We start from the raw sequence: 26850 nt of genomic DNA, 5'->3' as shown, positions 1-26850 counted from the left end.
AAAATGTTAGCGAATTCCCCGGAAGTTTGCGGGGGGTATGCTAGTTCTGAACGTCACATGCTAATGTAAAAAGCTGGTTTTTGATATAAATATGAACTTGATTGAACAAAACATGCATGTATTGTATAACATAATGTCCTAGGGTTGTCATCTGATGAAGATCATCAAAGGTGAGTGCTGCATTTAGCTGTCTTCTGGGTTTTGGTGACATTATATGCTGGCTTGAAAAATGGGTGTCTGATTATTTCTGGCTTGGTACTCTGCTGACATAATCTAATGTTTTGCTTTCGTTGTAAAGCCTTTTTGAAATCGGACAGTGTGGTTAGATTAACGAGAGTCTTGTCTTTAAATGGCTGTAAAATAGTCATATGTTTGAGAAATTGAAGTAATAGGATTTTTAAGGTTTTGAAAATCGCGCCACAGGATAGCAGTGGCTGTTACGTAGGTGGGACGAATTCGTCCCGCCTAGCCTAGAGAGGTTAACACTTTTTTGGTTACTACATGATTCCATATGTGTTATTTCATTGTTTTGATGTCTTCACTATTATTCTACAATGTAGAAAATAGTAAAAATAAAGAAAAACCTTTGAATGGGTAGGTGTGTCCTAACCTTTGACTGGAAATGTATGTACAAGGGGGTGGCAGCGTAGCCTAGTGGTTAGAGCGTTGGACTATTAACCGAAAGGTTGCAAGATCGAATCCCCGAGCTGACAAGGTACAAATCTGTCGTTCTGCCCCTGAACAAGGCAGTTAACCCACTGTTCCTAGGCCGTCATTGAAAATCGGAATTTGTTCTTAACTGACTTAAATAAAGGAAAAATAAAAATAATAAACAAAGGTATGTGGACACCCCTTCAAATTAGTGGATTTGGCTATTTCAGCCACACCAGTTGCTGACAGGTGTATAAAATCGAGCACACAGCCATGCAATCTCTATAGACAAACACTGGCAATAGAATCGTCAGTGACTTTCAATGTGGCACTGTCATAGGATGCCACCTTTCCAACATGTCATTTGTCAAATTTCTGCTCTGCTAGAGCTGCCCTGGTCAACTGTAAGTGCTGTTATTGTGAAGTGGAAATGTCTAGTAGCAACAATGGCTCAGTCGTGAAGTGGTAGGCCACACAAGCTCACAGAACGGGATGGCCGAGTGCTGAAGTGCATAGTGCTTAAAAATCGTCTGTCCTCGGTTGCAACACTCACTACTGAGTTCTAAACTGCCTCTGAAAGCAATGTCAGCACAATATATTTTTTTCGGGAGCTTCATGAAATGGGTTTCCATGACCGTGTAGCCGCACACAAGCCTAAGATCACCATGTACAATGCCAAGCGCTGGCTGGAGTGGTGTAAAGCTCGACGCCATTGGACTCTGGAGCAGTGGAAATTAGTTCTCTGGGGTGATGAATCACACGTCATTATCTGGCAGTCCGGCGGACAAAACTGGGTTTGGCAGATGCCAGGAGAACGCTACCTGCCCCAGATGGCAGGACAACGCTTGTTCCAACTGTGAAGTTTGGTGGAGGAGGAATATTGGTCTGGGGCTGTTTTTCATGGTTCGAGCTAGGCCCCTTAGTTCCAGTGAAGGGAAATCTTAATGCTACAGCATACGAGGACATTCTAGACAATTCTATGCTTACAAATTTGTGGCAACAGTTTGGGGAAGGCCCTTTTCTGTTTCAGCATGACAATGCCCCTGTGCACAAAGCGAGGTCCATACGGAAATGGTTTGTCGAGATTGATGTGGAAGAAATTGCCTGGTCTGCACAGAGCCCTGACCTCAACCCCTTTGAACACCTTTGGGATAAATTGGAACACCAACTGCGAGGCAGGCCTAATCGCCAAACATCCATGCCCAACAACTGTGCCCAACATCCATGCCCAACCTCACTAATGCTCTTGTGGCTGAATGGAAGCAAGTCCCCACAGCATTGTTCCAACATCTAGTGGACAGCCTTCCCAGAAGAGGCTGTTATGCAGCAAAGGGGGGACCAACTCCATATTAATGCCCATGATTTTGGAATGAGATGTTCAATGGGCAGTTGTCCACATACTTTTGGTCATGTAGTGAATGTGTGTGGAAAACATTTAAGCACATGTAAGACATTTAACAAGTTTAGTATAGTCTGTAATTCCATTCACTACTTGTAGCTGTATAGCCCGTTTGTTTGTGTTGCTGGTCTTATCAAGCTTAATGTAATGGTCGGGAAGCCCTACAATATTCTGTTTTTCTAAATAGTGACAACACTCAGGAGCAGATAATGTTGAAATGTAATTTTTAGACATGTTGAACTTTTCTTAAATGTTGTTTGTAATTGACTAAAACAAGCAGACAAGAAAAATGTATTTGAAAAAGGTCATGCTTTTTCTGTGAGCCAATGGGGGAACCTATGTAACCACATGTTGTTTCCCCACAGGCGGAAGGGGCCACAACGTTCTATCTAATGCCGACAGACTAGGGCAGAAAGGCCCATCTCTTTGGCAATGGCAAGAAGTGGCAAGCAGTGGAATGTTAGCTCAAGAGAATGGTAACCAGACTAGCTATCCACAGCCAAGAGGTGTCATTCACTGCAATACAGGGAAGTAAAGCTATTCAATTTAACCCTAATCTTTTTGAACGAATTCCACCCAGGAGGATACCTCATTCAAACCCCAACTGTCCTACTTTGAAAAAGTTTTGATACAAAACACTCTAGTTTAACACTGATTGGCAAACACCATGTTTATCTACATACAACACAACTTGTAGTAATTCCCCTCCAGTCTTGTGTGTAATTTAATCCAAAAGTAGAGGTTGATGTCTTGCACGTATGTGTATCTTTGTTGTTATAGCAGCTTCAGCTTAAGACACTCACTTTGCCAGAAGGCTGTAGCAGGATTCACTTGAGTGGCGGATCCTTGAAATAGAACAGCTTTATCACTGCTCAGAGACAGTAGGCTGGCATGCAGCCAGGCATGAAGTGTCCTCTTTCTTTGGCACAGTACCATCAGATGTCAGGACACTGGACGCATTTTCTGCTTCATTTTGTTACATATGGGAGAATAGATGAATTAATTAATTACACTAATGTTATTATTATTTTTTTATCAGAAAATATTAAGACTTCAAGACGACTGAGTCACAAATAACCTTTTCACCATCAAACGGGCAGCAGGTAGCCTAGTGGTTACAGAGTTGGGATAGTAACCGAAAAGTCACTGGTTCAAACATCTGAGCCGACAAGGTGAAAAATCTGGCGATGTGCCCTTGACCAAGGCACTTAGCATACATTTTCTCTGGGGGCACCATCAATTGCGATCTTCAAGGCATTCCTAGTCATTCATCAAACATTTCTGTAGAAAAGCCAACAATATAGGTTTGCACTTAAATGTATTCGTGTTGCACTGTTGCCGGTAGCTGCACTTCATTCAGAAGCCCTGTGCACCAGGTTGGCAAAGTGTTCCCATTTTCAACCTTTTCAATTGTCTTTAGAGACAAACTCCACCTACCCGGCGGACCTGGAGATCTGTGGCTAAATCAAGTGTGCCTACTGAGCTGGCCAATCGGAGAGCTCAAATCACCGTGCCTACAGCTTCCAGCAAAGTTTGATACAAGCCTACATGAGATTTCATAAAACTTTGAAAATTATGGCCAGAGAGAGAATGTCAAACAAAATCATACAAAATCATGTACATGTAGACATCATGTTGACGTTCGTAATTCGTTCATGGTTTGATCTTTAATAATAAACTAGACACTTAAACTAACACGTGACACATAAGTGTCGCGTGCACACAGATGTCATGTAGACTTAAGGCGTTCATGGTGAAAGCTTTCATAATAAACTTACATGACATGTCAGTGCCACGTTACACAACGTGCACACTACGTCTACATGACGTGTACGTGTCATGAACGTGGCATCAGTTTGATGCCTTTGAAAAAAACTTGTCTCCATTGACAGTCCATGTTAATTCATTGCGGTATTTTATGGCGCTAGGAAGACGTTAGGTGACTTGGTGAGAGGTTTCAGTAGCTTCATGAGTCTTAATTCTGGCATGAATCACCCCCCATAAACTGGAGGAAAGAAAGACCCTCTGCTGCACTCTTCCTCCCTCTGCTGAGACTACTGCCGCGTTCAAGACAACTGGGAACTATGAAAAAAACTAGATCTGACTGGGAAAAATCGTTGTGAACGGTCGGTCATCCAAGTCGGAATTCCAAGTCAGAAACATGGGCACCTTCCTAGAGCTCCGACTTTCCGGCCTGAAGATCACTGACTTCATGATTTTAACTTGGTTTTTCCCCGAATTCTTAGTTGCCTTGAAAGTACCATGACCATCAGATGCAGGTACCATCAGTCCAGTAAAATATACTGAACAAAAATATAAATGCAACATGTAAAAGCGTTGGTCCCATGTTTCATGAGCTGAAATAAAAGATCCTAGAAATTTTCCAGATCCACAAAAATATTTGTGCACAAATTTGTTTACATCCCTGTGAGTGAGCATTTCTCCTTCGCCAAGATAATCCATTCACCTGACAGGTGTGGCATATCAAGTAGCTGATTAATCAACATGATCATTACACAGGTGCACCTGGTGCTGGGGAAAATAGAAGGCCACTAAAATTAGCAGTTTTGTCACACAAAACAATACCACAGATGTCTCAAGTTTTGAGGGAGCATGCAATTGGAAGGCTGACTGCAGCAATGTCCACCAGAGCTGTTGCCAGAAGATTGAATGTTAATTTCTCCACCATAAGCCGCCTCCAATGTTGTTTTAGAGAATTTGTCAGTACGTCCAACCAGCCTCACAACCGCAGACCTCACAACCGCAGACCCTGGACCTCCACATCTGACTTCTTCACCAGTGGGATTGTCTGAGACCAGCCACCTGGACAGCTGATGAAACTGAGGACTATTTCTGTCTGTAATAAAGCCCTTTTGTGGGGGAAAAACGAATTCTGATTGACTGGGCCTGGCTCTTCACCCATGGATGCACCTCTGTCCAGTCATGTGAAATCCATAGATTAGGGCCTAATGAATTTATTTAAAATTGAAAGATTTTCTTATATGAACTGTAACTCAGTAAAATCGTTGATATTTGTTATATTTTTTTTGCATGTTGCGTTTAGATTTTTGTTCAGTATAAAAAAGCAAATTATTTGCAAATTATTTCAATTCATGCTCAACTGTGCCTCGCAAGTGCTACACCAACTGGTCTATTGTTTTTATCAAAGCTTGAGTTTTGAAATGTAATATGGTCTGAGAAGAGCAATATTTTCAGGCCAGGCATGTAGCCAATATGCTGTGATAATGTATTAGGCCGACTACGCAAACCTCATTCTTATAGAACTGTTTTTATAAGGTCAATGTTAAATTTTTTAAGAAATGTTGGAAAAAAATCTGAGCAGTAAATCTCGGCTTGCATTTTGACTGCGAAAGTGATCTTGACTCAGAAAAGGTTGGTGGCTACTTCTATAAAGCAACACATTTCACTGCACCCATCTGGTGTATTTGAGAATAAAACACATTCTTTTATTTATTTTTACAAATAATAATAAAAAAACAGGAGGACCTGTCCAAGGGTGGAATCAAGCCATCGACATTGCGGTCAGGAAACCGACGCGGCATGCTACCAACTATTCCAAGAAAGTCACTTGGGGAAGTCAGTATACTTGCTTACCAGTGTCAGGATCACTACACTAGTCCCTCCTTTTTAAGATACAATATTAGGTTTCATGTAACCATGTGACTCTGAAGCCACCCAAACATTCGCTATCAGTGATGCCCTCTCTTTACTGCCGGTCCTTTCACTTCTGACGTCATAGTAATGAAACAAGAGGGAGAGTGAGCTTTCCGAGGGTGGAATCGAACCACTAACGTTGCAGTCCTGAGACCTGCACGCTACCAACGACTCCAAGAAAGCATGCTCCCTTGGAGGAGGAGTCAGTAAATGTACTTAACAGCGTCAAGGGTTACTATAATATTAGGTTTCATGTAACCATGTGACTGTGAAGCCACCAAAACATTTCCCTCTGCCAGAGAACATAGACATCTGGACTCCACTAGCCATACCCTGCTACATTACCTGAGCCATAAAGTAAGTAACTCAAATTCCAAGTCCATTTTTTTCTCAGAGAAGCATTGAGGAAAATTGGAATTGAATGAATTGAAATAGAATTGGCTCCAATCTTGAAAATGGTACGTGCTTCACTCGACCAACGGTTGGGCATTAAACCCACATTGAAAATTGTTATGAAACCGGGTAAATTGAAATGGAATTGACCCCAATCATGACAAATGTATTACTTTAGAACAGGGATGGGCAACTGGAACTCAGCCAAATTCACAAATTTTAAGGGATGTCCAAATACTTTTAGTGTATATTATAGTATATAAATGGTTTTGTGGATAGAATACATGACTGTAGCCTCCAGTTTTAATTACGATTATTTATTTTTTTTTTGTGAAGGTATATTTTTTTCTTCAAATTAGCTTCAATGGGACTTATAGAGATGTATGAGTTCCTCAAAACCTAAGCAAATCCCAATGTTGGAAAAGTTACCACTTTAATACTACAGTTGAAGTCGGAAGTTTACATAGACTTAGGTTGGAGTCATTAAAACTCGGTATCAACCACTCCACAATTTTCTTGTTAACAAACTATAGTTTTGGCAAGTCGGTTAAGACATCTACTTTGTGCATGACATAACTAATTTTTCCAACAATTGTTTACAGACAGATTATTTCACTTATAATTCACTGTATCACAATTCCAGTGGGTCAGAAATGTACATACACTAAGTTGACTGTGCCTTTAAACAGCTTGGAAAATTCCAGAAAATGATATCATGGCTTTAGAAGCTTCTGATAGGATAATTGACATCATTTGAGTCAATTGGAGGAGTACCTGTGGATGTATTTCAAGGCCTACCTTCAAACTCAGTGCCTCTTTGCTTGACATCATGGGAAAATCAAAAGAAATCAGCCAAGACCTCAGAAGATAAATTGGAGACCTCCACAAGTCTGGTTTATCCTTGGGAAACATTTCCAAACGCCTGAAGGTACCTCGTTCATCTGTACAAACAATAGTACGCAAGTATAAACACCATGGGACCATGCAGCTGTCATACCGCTCAGGAAGGAGATGCGTTCTGTCTCCTAGAGATGAACGTACTTTGGTGCGAAAAGTGCAAATCAATCCCAGAACAACAGCAAAGGACTGGAGGAAATAGGTACAAAAGCATCTATATCCACAGTAAAACAAGTCCTATATCGACATAACCTGAAAGGCCGCTCAGCAAGGAAGAAGCCACTGCTCCAAAACCGCCATTAAAAAAGCCAGACTACGGTTTGCAACTGCACATGGGGACAAAGATCGTACTTTTTGGAGAAATGTCCTCTGGTCTGATGAAAGAAAAATAGAACTGTTTGGCCATAATGACCATCGTTAGGTTTGGAGGAAAAGGGGGATGCTTGCATGCTGAAGAACACCATCCCAACCATGAAGCACGGGGGTGGCAGCATCATGTTGTGGGGGTGCTTTGCTGCAGGAGGGACTGGTGCACTTCACAATATATGGCATCATGAGGATGGAAAATGATGTGGATATATTGAAGCAACATCAAGACATCAGTCAGGAAGTTAAAGCTTGGTCGCAAATGGGTTTTCTAAATGGACAGTGACCCCAATATACTTCCAAAGTTGTGGCAAAATGGCTTAAAGACAACAAAGTCAAGGTATTGGAGTGGCCATCACAAAGCCCTGACTTCAATCCTATAGAAAATGTGTGGGCAGAACTGAAAAGGCGTGTGCGAGCAAAGAGGCCTACAAACGTGACTCAGTTACACCAGCTCTGTCAGGAGGAATGGGCCAAAATTCACCCAATCTATTGTGGGAAGCTTGTGGAAGGCTACCTGAAATATTTGACCCAAGTTAAACAATTTAAAGGCAATGCTACCAAACACTAATTGAGTGTATGTAAACTTCTGACCCACTGGGAATGTGATGAAAGAAATAAAAGATGAAATAAATCATTATTTCTATTATTATTCTGACATTTCACATTCTTAAAATAAAGAGATGATCCTAACTGACTTAAGACAGGGAATCTTTACTAGGATTAAATGTCAGGAATTGTGAAAAACTGAGTTTAAATGTATTTGGTTAAGGTGTATGTAAATTTCTGACTTCAACTGTATATGTAATCGGAAATGTTAATATCATATTATATTTTTATTTTTTATATCCATTATTTACCAGGTAAATTGACTGAGAACACATTCTCATTTACAGCAATGACCTGGGGAATAGTTACAGGGGAGAGGAGGGGGATGAATGAGCCAATTGTAAACTGGGGATTATTAGGTGACCGTGATGGTTTGAGGGCCAGATTGGGAATTTAGCCAGGACACCAGGGTTAACACCCCTACTCTTACAATAAGTGCCATGGGATCTTTAATGACCTCAGAGAGTCAGGACACCCGTTTAACGTCCCATCCGAAAGACAGCACCCTACACAGGGCAGTGTCCCCAATCACTGCCCTGGGACATTAGGATATTTTTTAGACCAGAGGAAAGAATGCCTCCTACTGGCCCTCCAACACCACTTCCAGCAGAATCTGGTCTCCCATCCAGGGACTGACCAGGACCAACCCTGCTTAGCTTCAGAAGCACGACAGCAGTGGTATGCAGGGTGGTATGCTGCTGGCCTAGATGATGTAATATGCATAAATATTCAAGGAAAATGTATATTTGCAGTGTACCAACTAAACATGATGAACAGGAATGACATTTACTTTCACGGATGGCCAAAAATAACTATCTGAAAGTCACGCCTCCAATCTTCTGATAGGCTGCCGCCGCTACAATATGAAAATGTGAACCCCTCCCATCAGAAAAAGGTTCCAGTTTGAATCTTTACATAAGGGTTCCTCTAAGAATCTTTTCCTCTATCTGCTATTCTTTTGAACCCCAAAAGGTTCTTCGAGGCTCTTTTACGTCTAGATCGTAGACTAAAAAGCACAGTGAAGTGATCTACATATACGAACAGCATGAAGTCATGGCCAACAACGCATCATACAAAGCATTTCCAAACACCACGGACCCTTCCATACAATTGATTAGCTCATATCAACAAGCTAAAAACGTACAGTAATGTAGGTGGACTATTACTTGTAATGCAATTGAAGAATAGTTAACAATGCAGACTTTTCAAAAGAATGGCTACTGCATGACAAGTTATCTGCCGCAGCAGTCCAGAGGTAACCGCGGACAAAATCCAAATTTACATTTAAATGGTGGTTAATGACAACAAGCAATTTTTATTCATCACAAGACGTTGGGAGTACAACGGTTCAGTCCCCAACACGGACAACTGTTCGAGCAAGTCCTTAATACACTGCTAAGAATTAGTATTTTAGTATTTTGTTTTGAGTTAGCTGAGAAACTTTGTCAAGTTTGAAAGTCACTACATATTTGTGTAACAAACCATTGGCACAAATGCCTCTTTTTACAATTTATGGATTACAAGTAGGCACATACAAATACACACTTCATTGAACCAAAATGTATGCAAATCCCCTAAACTCATTGAGCGCCAAGTAAATGCAGAATTCTCTTCGTCACAGCCATCTTAAGATTCAATGTGATATTCACATGTTCTACTAGCCAACAACACTACACGGCACCGTATTTAACATGAGCAGATTTAGATTATCTTTATTGTCCTACTGCAGGGAAATTTGGTTGCAGCAGTTAAAAAACCTAAAAAAAAACCACACAAATCAGAAACAAAACAGAGTAAACACAGCATTAGATTGTGTGATATGTTTCCCTGTTTTGCTTCTTTTAATTGTAATTATCATATCATAAAATATAAATGGCCTACCGGTATATACGACTTACTGTAAAATAGTGAACTGTATTCAAACAATCAATCAAAATGTTTAAAACTAAAAGTAGCACACGGGGTAACTTACAGTTTAGTAAAACTTTGCTGGTCTCCATGGACATTCTGAGTGCTGCTGGTTCCTTGAAGCAGTGTGCTGTGGGAGGACCAGATGCCCCTGCAACCAAACAGCAAGCCTAATCCTCCGACAATCCGCCTGTTCAACTCCAATACAGACAATGACATTGCACCCTGGGCAGCACTCACACTCAGGCAGCTGATTTCTAATGCAGCCCTGCGTCTCAGAATGTGTTTAACGCTGACACGCTGCCAGCAATCCCCTCCACAACCTCTCTCATACACCCCCACCCAGTGTATACATATGGTTGTCCCCGAATTTCATAGACAGTTGAATCTACACGGGTATCTACCGGCAGGCACTGGCAGTGACATTCTTTGGCATGGGAGAGGAGGTATGGGGGGCCCCTACCGGCCCTCTTTCCTCTCAGTCCCTCTCTGTCTCAGCGTGCTGAGCTGTCTGAGGGATGGTGGGGTTAAGAGCACACTCACGCGTGAAGGACACACTTGAGCCTGTGAGGACAGCTCAACAGGATATCACTTTAAGTGGTCACATTTCATCGGGGTGGAGGGCCACTGGCTTCCACACAGGGAGACATCTTCCCTGGCTTTCGCACACAGTCAAAACGGGGACAGAAAACAATCCCAAACTGAGGCCATCAGGATATTCCCTACTCCAGGAGGATACATGCACTATGTAATCTAAACTCAAGGGCTTGAAATTCAACCACAGCCTGCTGGGGTAGGCCTGATGAAGCAAGGACGATTTAATAGCCTTTCTGAGATGGCTACAAAATACCACCTTGGGGAATCACATGTCAACCACGTCCATAGACTTACTTTAGTCTCAGAGGAGTGTAGCATGTGAATATTCTGACCTGTAGGGTGTCTACTAACACAGCCCAGAGTAGATGAAAACGCACTCTGATGATGAAATTTCACTTCCTTATGTTATAAAATACATATGATAACAATTTACTTAACACCGAGCATCAGAACACGTTATAACACGGTCAGAATCATGTCATAAAATGTCAAAACAGTTGACATAACCTGTTACAATATGGTGATTACACATTAGACCTGTTGTGACATATATTGCATTATTTAATGGCTGGTTATGACACCTACAGTACATAGTGTAAAAACCTAACCCACAAGGCAACACATTCCATTACACCACAGCCACATGTCAGTATGTTTATGTAATATATATATATTATACACACACACACACACACACACACACACACACACACACACACACACACTATGTATATATATATACATACACACACACACACACACACACACACACACACACACACACACACACACACACACACACATATACACATGTATATATACACATATATACACACACTTGTATATATAAACTCAGCAAAAAAAGAAATGTCCCTTTTTCAGGACCCAGTCTTTCAAAGATAATTCGTCAAAATCCAAATAACTTCACAGATCTTCATTGTAAAGGGTTTAAACACTGTTTCCCATGCTTGTTCAATGAACCTTAAACAATTAATGAACATGCACCTGTGGAACGGTCGTTAAGACACTAACAGCTTACAGACAGTAGGCAATTAAGGTCACAGTTATGAAAACATAGGACACTAAAGATGCCTCTCTACTGACTCTGAAAAACACGAAAAGAAAGATGCCCAGGGACCCTGCTCATCTGGGTGAACGCGCCTTAGGCATGCTGCAAGGAGGCATGAGGACTGCAGATGTGGCCAGGGCAACAAATTGCAATGTCCATAATAGGAGACGCCTAAGACAGCGCTACAGGGAGACAGGACGGACAGCTGATCATCCTCGCAGTGGCAGACCACGTGTAACAACACCTGCACAGGATCGGTACATCCGAACATCACACCTGCGGGACAGGTACAGGATGGCAACAACAACTGTCGGAGTTACACCAGGAACGCACAATCCCTCCATCAGTGCTCAGACTGTCTACAATAGGCTGAGAGAGGCTGGACTGAGGGCTTGTAGGCCTGTTGTAAGGCAGGTCCTCACCAGACATCACCGGAAACAACGTTGCCTATGGGCACAAACCCACCGTCGCTGGACCAGACAGGACTGGTAAAAAGGGCTCTTCACTGACGAGTTGCGGTTTTGTCTCACCAGGTGTGATGGTCGGATTTGCGTTTATCGTCAAAGGAATGAGCGTTACACTGAGGCTTGTACTCTGGAGCGGGATCGATTTGGAGGTGAAAGGTCCGTCATGGTCTGGGGCGGTGTGTTACAGCATCATCGGACTAAACTTGTTGTCATTGCAGGCAATCTCAAAGCTGTGCGTTACAGGGAAGACATCCTCCTCCCTTATGTTGTACCCTTGCTGCAGGCTCATCCTGACATGACCCTCCAGCATGACAATGCCACGATCCATACTGCTCGTTCTGTGTGCGATTTCCTGCAAGACAGGAATGTCAGTGCTCTGCCATGGCCAGCGAAGAGCCCGGATCTCAATCCCATTGAGCACATTTGGGACCTGTTGGATCGGAGGGTGAGAGCTAGGGCCAATCCCCACAGAAATGTCTGGGAACTTGCAGGTGCCTTGGTGGAAGAGTGGGGTAATATCTCACAGCAAGAACTGGTAAATCTGGTGCAGTCCATGAGGAGGAGATGCACTGCAGTACTTAATGCAGCTGGTGGCCACACCAGATACTGACTGGTACTTTTGATTTTGACCCCCCCTTTTGTTCAGGGACACATTATTCAATTTATGTTAGTCACAGGTCTGTGGAACTTGTTCAGTTTGTCTCAGTTGTTGAATTTTGTTATGTTCATACAAATATTTACAGATGTTAAGTTTGCTGAAAATAAATGCAGTTGACAGTGAGATGACATTTCTTTTTTTGCTGAGTTTATATACACAGTACCAGTCAAAAGTTTGGACACACCTACTCATTGAAGGGTTTGTCTTATTTTTTTCTATATTGTAGAATAATGTGAAGACATCAAAACTATGAAATAACACATGGAATCATGAAGTCAGCAAAAAAAAAGTGTTAAACAAATCAAAATATGTTTTATATTTGAGATTCTTTAAAGTAGCCACCATTTGCCTTGATGGCAGCTTTGCACACTCTTGGCATTCTCTCAATCAGCTTCACCTGGAATGCTTTTCCAAAAGTCTTGAAGAAGTTCCCACATATGCTGAGCACTTGTTGGCTGCTTTTCCCATCACTCTGTGGTCCAACTCATCCCAAACCATCTCAATTGGGTTGAGCTCGGGTGATTGTACTTTACACCACTGCACGGTGGGAACCACACATGCGGAGATCATCTGTTCACCTGGTTGGAACCAAAAATCTCAAATTTGGACTCAGACCAAAGGACAGATTTCCACTGGTTTAATTTCCATTGGTCGTGTTTCTTCTTCTTATTGGTGTCCTTTAGTAGTGGTTTCTTTGCAGCAATTCGACCATGAAGGCTTGATTCATGCAGTCTCCTCTGAAGAGTTGAGGTTGAGATGTGTCTGTTACTTGAACTCTGTGAAGCATTTATTTGGGCTGCAATTTCTGAGGCTGGTAACTCTAATGAACTGATCCTCTGCAGCAGACGTAACTCTGGGACATTCCTGTGGTGGTCCTCATGAGAGCCAATTTCATCATAGCGCTTGATGGCTTTTGCGACTGCAGTTGAAGAAGCTTTCAAAGTTCTTGAAATTTTCCGGATTGACTGGCCTTCATGTCATAAAGTAATGATGGAATGTCGTTTCTCTTTGCTTATTTGAGCTGTTCTTGCCATAATATGGACTTGGTCTTTTACCAAATAGGGCTATCTTCTGTTTACCATCCATACCTTGTCACAACACAACTGATTGGCTCAAACGCATTAAGGAAATAAATTCCACAGATTAACAAGGCACACGTTTAATTGAAATGCATTCCAGGTGACTACCTCATGAAGCTGGTTGAGAGAATGCCAAGAGTGTGCAAAGCTGTCAGCTGTTATGACATTATGACACTGGCTGTCAGGTAAAATGTCGCCAATACATTTTACCAAGAGCAATATGATTCTTTATGTTCTGAATCGTTTAGTCAGGTCTATCTCCAACATACCATTAAATCCCCAAAAACTGATTTCGTAACCTAATACATCTGATTATAAGCACTGAGCACTGCCGCTTTCTTATAGCATTTTGGGGGGATTTTACATGTTGTGGTGGTCGTCTGCAAAGTTGTTTCCGTGGGTCATAAAAAGCTAAATTAGCATGACACGAGCTGAATTAAAATGTTAAAGGCTTTGAAAAGAAAAAGATTGCGGTACGCTCGGTGCTCCGTTGACATTTCACAGAGATACAGTGCCTTCAGAATGTATTAGCATACACCTCTTGACTTATTCCACATTTTGTTGTGTTACAGCCTGAATTTCAAATGGATTAAATAGAGATTTTGTGTCAGTGGTCTACACACAATACCCCATAATGTCAAAGTGGAATTATGTTTAGACATTTTCACAAATGAATTAAAAATGAAAAGCTGAAATGTCTTAAGTCAATAAGTATTAAACCCCTTTGTTGGGGGGTACAAAAAGGGGGGAAATATACAATGTCTTCACATGTAATCTTTCAATCATTGTAAATAAAAATATTATATAAAAAAAATATAAAAAATAAATACATTTGTTATGGTGAGCCTAAATAAGTTCAGGAGTAAAAATGTGCTTAACAAAAGTTGCATGGACTGTATGCAATAACAGTTAACATGATTTTTTGAATAGTTACCTCATCTCTGTACCCCACACACACAATTATCCGTAAGGTCCCTCAGTCAAGCAGTGAATTTTAAACACAGATTGAACCAGAAAGACCAGGGAGGTTTTCCAATGCCTTGCAAAGAAAGGCACCTATTGGTAGACGGGTAAAACTAAAAAAGCAGACATTGAATATTCCTTTGAGCATGGTGAAGTTATTAATTACAATTTCAATTGTGTATCAATACACCCAGTCACTACAACGATACAGGCGTCCTTCCTAACTCAGGTGCCGGAGAGGAAGGAAACAGCTCAGGGATTTCACCATGAGGCCAATGGTGACTTTAAAACGGTAACAGAGTTCAATCAAGTACAGGCTTAACTGAATGACAACATAGACAGAACAGAATATGGAATTTTATTGAGTATTTTGGGGTAGGCCTCGTCTCAGAGGAATGCAACTCGGAGCCAGATGCAGATGACAAGTTACCTTATGCTGGGCAGCTGGCATCAAAACGCCCCAAAATAAATAAGTTACTCACCAGGGAGAAGGGACATAGTGGAGCAAAGGTTGGATCTAAATATTGAAGACAAGATAAATAGACGTAAAAGAGAATAATAGAACAAAAGTGCAATTATGCTGTAATGGAAAGTATTATATGGAATGCTTATTAATGCAAGCACGCAGAGTGCAAGATAAATAGTGTAACGTGTTTAGTTTAAATGAGGAGTCTGCATGTATATCTACCCAGCCAAGCATAACGTAATGACATATGCATGAGTAACATGAAACACTAATGCTATCCCATCCCAATGCTGACCTGCTGAATGCCTCAAATTGTTACGCCGATTTGTTGAGAAGAAAAGCTACATATACACATGTATGATGGTACGTAGAACCCAACCACACATGCTATAATGCAATTTGTAAGATTTGAAACGTTTGCTGCTTCGAAGCCAGTCGTGCATGCGGTAAACGAGCGATAGGGACACACGACAAACAGTGTCTGACCCAAAAGCCAGGTGTAATATGAATTACCACCACATGCATGAGTGTCATTGGAAACTCGGCAACTAAAGTAGCGATTGATAGCTATGTAAGGAGCCATTGCTGAGAAGATGTCAAATAGATTAGGTCTAACGTGAGGTGTAGCAGAGGATAACCAGCGACCTAGTTGCTGGAGGGTGATGGTGAAATTATACCTAATGTAGCTGCCGTGGTTACGGCTTCAGATAGAGGGGAAGATAGCACCTTTATTTTCCTCATCAATCTACATACAATACATCATAAAGCAAAAAACTGAAATATCACATTTACATAAGTATTCAGACCCTTTACTTAGTACTTTGTTGAAGCACCTTTGGCAGCATTTACAGCCTCAAGTCTTCTTGGGTATGACGCTACAAGCTTGGCACAGCTGTATTTGGGGAGTTTCTCCCATTCTTCTTTGCAGATCCTATCAAGCTCCGTCAGGTTTGATGGGGAGAGTCGCTGCACAGCTATTTTGAGACCTGTCCCGAAGCCACTCCTGCTTTGTCTTGGCTGTGTGCTTAGGGTCGTTGTCCTGTTGGAAGGTGAACCTTCGCCCCAGTCTGAGGTCCAAAACGCTCTGGAGCAGGTTTTCATCAAGGGTCTCTGTACTTTGCTCCTTTTATCTTTCCCTCAATCCTGACTAGTCTCCCAATCCCTGCTGGTGAAAACAACCCCACAGCATTATGCTGCCACCACCATGCTTCACCGTAGGGATGGTGCCAGGTTTCCTCCAGACGTGACGCTGGGCATTCAGGCCAAAGAGTTCAATCTTGGTGTTATCAGACCAGAGAATCTTGTTTCTCATGGTCTGAGAGTCCTTTAGGTGTCTTTTGGCAAACTCCAAGCGGGCTGTCATGCCTTTTACTGAGGAGTGGCTTCCGTCTGGCCACTCTACCAAAAAGGCCTGATTGGTGGAGTGCTGCAGAGATGGTTGTCCTTCTAGAAGGTTCTCCCATCTGCAGAGAAACTCTGGAGCTCTGTCAGTGTGACCATCGGGTCCTTGGGTCACCTCCCTGACAAAGGCCCTTGTCCCCAATTGCTCAGTTTGGCCGGGCGGCCTGCTCTAGGAAGAGTCTTGGTGGTTCCAAAATTCTTCCATTTAAGAATAATGGAGGCCACTGTGTTCTTGGAGACCTTCAATTTCTGCAGAAATCTTTTGGTACCTTTCCCCAGATCTGTGCCTCGACACAATCCTGTCTCGGAGCTCTAAGGACAATTCCTTCGACCTCATGGCTGGGTGTTTGCTCTGACATGCACTGTCAACTGTGGGACCTTATATATACACAGGTGTGTGCCTTTCCATATCATGTCCAATCAATTGAATTTACCACAGGTGGACTCTAATCAAGTTGTAGAAATAATCTCAAGGATGATTAATGGAAACAGGATCCAATTTCAAGTCTCATAGCAAAGGGTCTGAATACTTATGTAAATAAGGTATGTTTTTTATTTTTAATACATTTGCAAAAATATCTAAAAACCTTTTTTTGCATTGTCATTATGGGATATTGTGTGTAGATTGATGAGGAAACATTTTTCAATCCATTTTAGATTTAACGTAACAAAATGTGGAAAAAGTCAAGAGGTCTGAATACTTTCCGAATGCACTGTACTGACAACACTCAGCAGATAGACCATGAATCTTTCCATTTGACTGTCTTTATTACACTCAGTAGTCTCCATATCCGTTTCCTTCAACTAGGACCCTTTTACTCTTCCCAATAGGAAAACCCTCTCAATCACTACTGCTAATACACACAGATCACTCTCAATGTTCTGCTTTTACCCTTATTGTAAGGTTTAAAAACGAACAATACTATAGGGGTAAAAGCAGAACATTGACAGTGATCCGTGTGTATATCCAGTAAAATGGAAAGATTCAAATTTGACAACAGCAGATAGACCATGAGTGTTGAAAGTATGTGAATGGTAATATGTTATTAGTTGCTTTCAGATAGCACTCTGATAATGCAATAACTTATTAATTTGAATAGCTAAGGTTTCAATACAAGGTCACATGACAAACAGAGGGATTGAGCCGTGGGACTGATATTAATTCAAAAGTCTACCATCTGGTGTTTGGGTTAAAGATAAGCTTCCTGTGGACCCATTGTCACGCCCTGATTTGTTTCACCTGTCCTTGTGCTTGTCTCCATCCCCTCCATGTGTCGCTTATTTTCCCCGGTGTATTTATCCCTGTGTTTCCTGTCTCTCTGTACCAGTTTGTCAAGTCAACCAGCGTTTTTGTTTCTCAGCTCCAGCTTTCCGGTCTCTCTTTTCTCAGCCTCCTGGTTCTGACCCTTGCCTGTCCTGACTCTGAGCCTGCCTGCCTGACCACTCTGCCTGCCTATGGTCTGGTCCTGTTTGGACTCTGACCTGGTTTATAAACTCTCACCTGTACCCGACCTGCCTTTTGCCATAATAAATACCAGATCTCAACCATATGCCTCCTGTGTCTTCCTGTGGGTTTCGCCTTGTGCCCTTATACCCATAGATAAGTCGCCAGTGAAAGTGAGTGGTACTCAGGCTGTAAGGGACACAATGGTAACATTTGGAACAGAGGTATGAATAATTGAATAAGATATGTTTTTGATGATTTCCAATTATTATTTCTCTATTCAATAGTGTGAATAACACCAGTAATCTGTTTCCATTATGTGGAACACTGTCCAAAATTGAAGTAGATCCAAATAAATGTTTTTAGTACCAGGGCTGTAAAATAAATATTAGAAAGAGCTGATAAGCCAGCACCAATTTTTTGAAGGCCCAAGCAGAGGGTTTCATATTTTGACTCGTTGATGTCCCAGGGACAGAAAGTGTCGAACAAAAGCGATAAGTCAATGCAACAGGTCTAGATAATAAGATTACAAGAAAGGGGCTCCGAGATTGTTTACTTTAGAAGCTGCCTACTCCGCTAAATGGGACCCTGTATCACCCAATGTGTCTCCAGTATGATTATGAATACACATGGTTTTATCAATGCTTCCTACACAAAATGCAGTAAGCTCCATTGAGAAAGGGAGGGTGGTACATGTCGGCATAGTAGTACCGAATATTGCATTCTTAGAACTGATTAAGATTGAAAATTTTTTGCACTGATTAAGATGTAGCATAGTGAAAACTAAGTACATGTTTATTTATTTTTCTTCCAGGACTGATGGAATGTCCACTAACAAGTTCTCTGAGTTTAACAATGATTCTGAATCTGAAATGCTTCCAGAGGCAGGTGCATTGGGAGAGCAGTGTCATGACGTGGCCCTCTTTGGGGAAAGCGAGTACCATCCCCCTCTCTCTACCATCCCCCCCTCTCTCTCTCCCCCATCCAGGTTCTGTTATCGCAGGTCGTAAATTCCATGAGGAGACATGGCCATGCAGTATAGAGAGAGAGTAACACAGGAGAACAAATGAACTTCTTCCACATCACAGAACTTGAGAACTGAACAATGTCCATGTTTTGGAGAATGTGTACATGGTCGGTGGAGAATCCAGCTACGACCGGTACCTTTTGTTTAATGTTTGTGAAACTCATGAGAGACAATACAGCCACATTACCATAACTCTGTTTATACAAGAGTCTCCGTTGTGAGGCTTGCATCTAATTGTTGTATAAAAATAATGAGTAAAGATGAAACTATTTGTAAAATTATGTAATGTGATTTTAAACTGTTTAATGAAGGAGAGTCCAATTTCCTTTGGAGTTTAACTAAGTCATAGGCCCGCCCCATGAGCACAGACATTGATCTGGCGTCATGGGAAAGCCATTTCCTACTGTTCTGGATATAACCCCCACCTGGGGAATTTCCCTGCAGACCAAGCTTACCTCGATTACCGAGAGGGCTAAGGTTTGAGTAGAGACCCTTCATTCCTCATTGCTGAATTCTTAACCATACCACGTGGTTAAACTCTGAGACTACCGATACCGACAGAATAAGAGCAAATCTTTGATACTAATTACTAGTCTGCAGCTAGGAATTCTGTACCATTGAATGCGAATACCGACAACCGCCGAAACATCCATTTCTGAATGTTACTCTGAAGTATCCATTCTAACCAAAGAATCCAGGGACGCAGAGAGAATCTCGGATGAACTCTCCAACAGAAAAGGATGATTCCAACAGAGAACATGACGACACACTGAGCGTAAATATATATATTGATTGCAATTATTCCCGAATGAGTAACCGTTCATGTGCAAAGGATTAGCATTTCATTTGTTATAATTATCAACGGTGTAGTGTCTTTTGTCTTTCACGCCCTTCTCAGTCCCTTTGTCTACCAAGTCGCTATACCGGTTTAGCCCACTAGGGCACACCCCCTATCATTTCCTTGTAACCATAACTGCTTTGTTTGTTTGTTGACGCATTTCTTTGATTAGTTAGTTAGTTAATAAATAAATGATTGAGACAATTGATGTATGGATAATTTATAGTGAAGACTGGGTTCATGCAGATAAGCAACAATTTACGACGTTTGGAATGAGACTATTGTGAGGTAAAGAATAATTAATTAGAAGACTAATTGATCAGATATTAAAATATCTGAAAGTTATATTAGGAAAATTATAACTTTGTAATCTGAATATTTTCCTTGGTGCCCCGACATCCGAGTTAATTACATTTACATGATTAGTTTAATCACGTAATAATAATTACAGAGAATTGATTTGATAAAATAACAGTCTTCAGTTTAATAATGCCAAAGACACGACAGCAGTTAGTGGGACTTCAATAAAGTATAAAGGTACCCAGATTTGGCTGTTAAGGGAGCGCCCAAATTAAGACATGGCCATTTGTTTGTTTTTGCAATACGTTTTACCATACACACACCTGCATAAACACACACAACCCAACCGTCTATACTTATAAATATTTGTTAGTGGTGTTAATACTGTGTCTGATTATTGTGTGGGGTTTTTTGTTTGGTTTTATTAGGTTCTTTAAGGGTTAGAACGGATGCACCTTAAAGGGCACACAAATTATATTTTCTGAGATATCTATTGTCCGCATTTTGGTTGAAAACATGTAGGTTCTCCTGATGAGATATGTACTGAAAAACACAATGTAAACCTGGTATAGAGAATATAGAGAACAAACTCACTGAATGGTGTTGAATGACCTCTGTTCTGACTTCTGGTGAAGTCTGATCACCCTCGCTAGAAAGAGCAGTGAAATTGGTTGAAATATAATATGTAAACGCTGATAAGTAAACGCTGATAAGTATGGAGAAGTGTATTGCTGTTGATACGAATATCACCAGATTTGTATTTATATCCTTAACTTTTTTTCCTTTACCCTTAAATTTATCAATGATTCGGACGGGCGAGAAGGAGGGAGACAGAGCGCTGTCCCTGAACTATGAAGAAAGCACAAAGGGAGGGTGAGCGATTTACACACGAGTGGCGTGAGTGTCACGCCCTGACCATAGAGAGCCCTCTGGGTTCTCTATGGTGTTTTAGGTCAGGGCGTGACTAGGGGGGTTTCTAGGTATTATATTTCTATGTTGGTGTGTGTGTATGGTTCCCAATTAGAGGCAGCTGAATATCATTACCTCTAATTGGGGATCATACTTAGTGTGTCCTTTTTCCCACCTGCTATGTAGGATATTGTTTTGTATGAGTGCCTATGTGCGCTACATTTTTCACGATCGTTATATCTTTGCTGTTTTGGAAGTTTTACTATTATTAAACTGTGGAACTCTACTCACGCTGCGCCTTGGTCCAATTATTTATACGACGGTCGTGACAGAATAATATCCCACCTAAACAGGACCAAACAGCATGCCCAGGAGGTGAAGGAGAGTTGGACACGGGAAGAGATACTAGGTGGATGCGAGACCCTTCCTTGGCGGGAGTCGCCGAGGAGTAAAGGAAGACAGCAACAACACCGGGGTCCGCGGCAACAAACAACCCAAGGGCAACCCCAATAATATTTTTTTGGGGGGGGGGGCGCAAGGGGCAGTCGGCCGAGGAGAGAGCCAGAGAAAGTCTGGGAGTCGATGGAGCAGTTTGAGGAGGGATATCGGAGAGAGATGTTGGCTAGGAGTATGCAGCAACGCAGGCGTTTTGAGGAGCGTGTCATCAGTCCGGTGCAACCTGTGCCGGCTCCACGCACCAGGCCTCCAGTGCGTGTGTACAGTCCGGAGTCCCCAGCAATGGTCTACAGCCCGGAACCTGCAGCGACGGTTTACAGTCCAGAGCTTCCAGCGACGGTTCACAGTTCAGAGCCTCCAGTGACGGTCCACGGTCAGGAGCCTCCAGTGACGGTCCACGGCCAGGAGCGTCCAGTGACGCTCCACGGCCCGGAGCTTCCAGTGACGGTCCACGGTGCTCAGTCCAGGAATTGGCGTCCGGGCACGCTCCATGGCCGGAGCCTTCCTCTGCGCCGGTGCCCAGTCCAGGCACGGCATCCAGTCCCGCTCCATGGAAGGAGCCTTCCTCTGCGCCGGTGCTCAGTCCGGGCATGGCGTCCAGTCCCGCTCCATGGCCAGAGCCTTCCTCTGCGCCAGTGTTCAGTCCGGGCACGGCGTTCAGCCCGGCTCCATGGCCAGATCCCTAACCCTCCCCATCTAGGTTCAGGTTTTGCGGTCGGAGTCCGCACCTTTGGGGGGGTACTGTCATGCACTGACCATAAAGAGCCCTCGGGTACTCTATGGTGTTTTAGGTCAGGGCGTGATTAGGGGGGTTTCTAGGTATTATATTTCCATGTTGGTGTGTGTATATGGTTCCCAATTAGAGGCAGCTGAATAACGTTACCTCTAATTGGGGATCATACTTAGTGTGTCCTTTTTCCCCACCTGCTATGTGGGATATTGTTTTGTATGAGTGCCTATGTGCGCTACATTTTTCACGATCGTTATATCTTTGTTGTTTTGGAAGTTTCACTATTATTAAAATGGAACTCTACTCATGCTGCGCCTTGGTCCAATTATTTATACGACGGTCGTGACAGTGAGGGAAGCCTGTCTAGTCTATTGGAGTATACCTTGAATTCCCTTAGGGTATAAAATGATTTCCTTACGGACTTATCAAGGGATGTAATTGTATTTGTTATTCTGATTTACTTTATTTTTATTTAAAACGGATGTGGGTTTTTTGGGACACATGAATCACAGTGTGAGTCATGTGTCCAAAGAGGGAATGATGGTAAGTAAGAAAAGAACGGTACGCACCCAAATGTTCTACGATCGCCGCACAAATCTGTGCCTAATGTCTAATTTGTCAAGAACACATCGCAGGAAAACAAGTACCAACCTCTTTGTCAAGCCTACCAGTCCCCTGGGGCCCTTTTGTAGATTAGCAAATTGATTTTGTTCACATGCCTATCTGTAAAATACAAAAATATATGTTGGTAATGAATGAAAGCTACTCCACATCTAATGAGGAAACAAACAAAAACTGTGGCTAAACGCCTGTTACATGATTTTGTTCCAAGATTAGTTGTACCACAAAATTATGATAAAGGGGACACATTTCAACTTGAAGATAATGAAAGCACTGTGTGACATGATGCAAGTTAAGAGACATTTTCATGTACCGTTTCACCCTGAAAGTTTTGTACTTGTAGAACGCTATAATGGTGTTCTGAAAAATAAACAGCCAAAAATACATGCTCAAAACAGGACTTACCTAGGTGGATGCGCTACCCATTACCTTGTTTTCAATGTGTTCCACACCAGTCCGGAAATCTGGCCTTAGTCCACGAGGTACTGATGGCCCGTCCCATGAGGACACCTGTGTCATCACAATCTCCAGCCTGGAGATTGGGTAGTGGTCAGGAGGCACGACAGAGGTAAAGAACCTTTAAAACCCAGGTGGAAAGAGACCACATCAGATCGCCCTCACCACCCCAACAGCGGTAAAGTGCTTAGGGAAAGACACCTGGATCCACACCTCCCACTGTAAGCAAGTAGCAGAGCCAGAAGAAGATGTTACTCCTTTCACTCCTACAACCCAGTAGGGGCACTCTGCTTACACTGGGAGTCGCATTCAATGTTGCTGTGGGCATCCTCTGGGTGGTAGCAAACTTTGAGCAAGAGACGGGTGAACGTGCCAGTAACCTCTCCCCAACCTCTCTGCTCCAACGAGGCCCGGCTTCCACAGGGGGAAGTCCAGAAGTAGATGACCCCACTGACCTGAACCTGGTCTTTGATGACCCCGCGGAGAAGAAAAAAAAGGTAATATACATGATTGGGTTTTCCCCGGGTCAAACACTTTCTTACAATTAGATAGTAATGTCTCTGTACTGAAGAATGTATCAGATTGTTGGGGTTGTGGATTGTCACCAGACTATGCCATTACTAGCTATACCCCTCGGTGCTTATGAAATATTGATGTGTACCAAAGCAAGTAACCTTAAAAGACAGAGAGCTTGATTGGATGGAGGATCCCACCTCTCTGCCCAAGCAACCTATCACCCTGGCCTACTCTCCCCCAGGTTATTTGTGTTATATAGCAAATGGAACCGGTCTCCAGTTGGGTGAAAGTCATTGTAAGTATAACCTTTTTATCTACAATAACATAACCCTGCCCTGACTGTTGAGAAATGGAACATTCCACCCTAACATGTCCTTTTGGAATACGTTATAAACTCAAGAATGTCAGTGAATACGCTAAACCCACTTCCTCAGTAAATGGAACTATGTATGTGTGTGGGGGGGAAAGCGTACTATTTTCTGTCTACAAATTGGTCAGGATCCTGCTACGCTGCCTGTTGTTCCTGCTGTGTGTGCTACCCCAGTACACCCAACTCACCATCTCTCCCACTTGTATAGGAGGACCATTGTAGCTGGCCCTGCAAAAGCTTTTTCTCTGCATTAATTCCCAATTATGGCAGAACAATTCTGTTCGATTCCATTAGAGAACTAGCCAATTAAGTAGAAAGAATGAAAAATGCTACTGCTCCTGCTATGGAAGAATGAACTGCTGAAATAGTGGCTACATGTACCATGGTTTTACAAAATAGATTGGCTTTGGATATTATCCTAGAGGATAAGGGAGGGGAGAGGTTTATGCGGTGGTGGGGGGAGAATTTTGTACTTACATGCCGTATTTCTCCATTGTGGTTGCTGAGTCTATTGCCACTGTAAGACAGGTGGTAGCTACTGTAAACAAGTGAGATAACAAGTAGGATTAGGATCTGTTTGCATGGGTGAAAACTAGGCAACATTGGAACTCTCGTGTTGCAGGGTCTCCTAGCCTTGGTTGGAGTCCTTGTGCTATCATTCTGCCTGTTCTCATGCCTGACAACCTTGGTGAGGAGATGGTGTGAAACAGCAGTATCTCCTCCCCACCAGACGGTCATGACCACAGAAGTAAACTTGAATGACCTGACGGATCTCACCAGATTCACCCTTTATTGGGGATCCAAATTGCCCTATTGGAGATGATAGTGCCTACTGCCATCGAAATGTCCCCGATTCCTATGATCCTCCCTTTTCCCTGGATTGTTATTATTAAATGACCTTTTTAGGAGTTCATTCACACCACCCCTCGCTGTAAAATGCCAATTTCCCAGAAAACAGAATGTTTTCAATTCTGTCTGACAACAGCTCAGATATGTCAATGTATGGAGATGCTTATGGTTACCATGGCATCAAAGTGGGAATTGTGGTGGCGGAATTTGGGGTTGTGGAAAATTAGATCCAAAGATTAGGGCAGAGACTATTTAATTGTATAATAGCTACATATTTAATACATAATTTAATACAAGCAGCTGCAAGACAAATCTAACTCTGATTTCAGAGGGAAGAACTCGAAGAGTGAATGGTTACATGTCTCTTATACAGTGGGAGGTGATAATACAATCATATTGTTTACACAAGTTATTTTATACAAGCAACAGTTCCGGAACACAATGGCCTTGTGTTAGGTGCAGACATACCAGTCCAACATAGAACATATCTCTTGAAGTTACAACTGCTCAGGCGGAAACACAGGAAGGAGGAAGCACAGGAGGAAGCACTTTGTGTTCCTGTCAATGAATAGATCAATGGAGGGATGTGCCATGAGTGTTTCTCTGATTCAGAGGGGTTGGGTTAAACGCGGAAGACATTTCAGTTGAATGCAGTTAGTTGCGCAACTGACAAGGTATCCCATTTCCCCTTCAGATTCAAATGCTAATATGCGCTTATGGCACTATTTATAGCTCTGTTAAATTGACTTTTTGTTTGTTTTAATGCATTTTGCCTACTGCATGTACAGTGCATTCGGAAAGTATTCAGGCCTCTTGACTTTTTCCACATTTTGTTACGTTACAGCCTTATTCTAAAATGTATTAAATTATTTGTTTTCCTCAATCTACACAGAATACCCATAATGACAAAGCGATAACAGGTTTTTAGAAATGTTTGTAAATTTATTACAAATAAAAAACAGAAATACCTTATTTACATAAGTATTCAGACCCTTTGCTATGAGACTTGAAAATAACCTCAGGTGCATCCTGTTTCCATTGATCATCCTTGAGTATTGCAGGTCCCCAAGAACACAGTGGCCTCCATCAATCTTAAATGTAAGAAGTTTGGAACCACCAACACTCTTCCTAGGGCTGGCCACCCACCCAAACTGAGTAATCGGGGGAGAAGGGGCTTGGTCAGAAACCCATGGTCACTCTGACAAAGCTTCAGAGTTCTTCTGTGGAGACAAGAGAACCTTCCAGAAGTACAACCATCTCTGCAGCACTCCACCAATCAGGCCTTCATGGTAGAGTGGCCAGACAGAAGCCACTCCTCAATAAAAGGCACATGACTGCCCGCCTGGAGTTTGCCAAAAGTCACCTAAAGACTCTGAGACCATGAGAAACAAGATTCTCTGGTCTGATGAAACCAAGATTGAACGGAGTAAAGTACAGAGAGATCCTTGATGAAGTCCTGAGCGCTCTGGAGCAGGTTCTCAGACTGGGGCAAAGGTTCACCTTCCAACAGGACAACGACCCTAAGCACACAGCCAAGACAACGCATGAGTGGCTTCGGGACAAGTCTCTGAATGTCCTTGAGTGGCCCAAACAGAGCCCTGACATGAACCCGATCAAACATCTCTGCAGAGACCTGAAAATAGCTGTGCAGCGACGCTCCCCATCCAACCTGACAGAGCTTGAGAGGATCTATAGAGAAGAATGGGAGAAACTCCCCAAATACAGGTGTGCCAAGC

The 26850-nt window shown here is 42.4% G+C and overlaps 1 protein-coding gene across 17 annotated transcripts in view; it reads right to left on the bottom strand.

Annotated features, from left to right (window-relative positions):
* Window positions 1–26850, bottom strand: part of dlg2 (discs, large homolog 2 (Drosophila)) — a 405714-nt gene that overhangs the window by 312941 nt on the left and 65923 nt on the right. The window contains exon 1 of one of the 17 annotated variants that reach the window (XM_082960257.1): window positions 9963–10112. The exons of the other annotated variants lie outside the window; for them this stretch is intronic. Within the exon in view, the coding sequence (XP_082816383.1) occupies window positions 9963–9996 (34 nt within the window). The 5' untranslated portion in view covers window positions 9997–10112. Of the gene's footprint in view, window positions 1–9962; window positions 10113–26850 lie in introns of those variants that run through there. 17 annotated transcript variants of the gene reach the window in all.

Source organism: Salmo salar, chromosome 13 (assembly GCF_965601325.2).
Source record: "Salmo salar chromosome 13, fSalSal1, whole genome shotgun sequence".
Lineage (NCBI taxonomy): Eukaryota > Metazoa > Chordata > Actinopteri > Salmoniformes > Salmonidae > Salmo > Salmo salar.
Note: the sequence above shows the minus strand (reverse complement) of the source record. Positions and strands in the feature narration are given on the sequence as shown.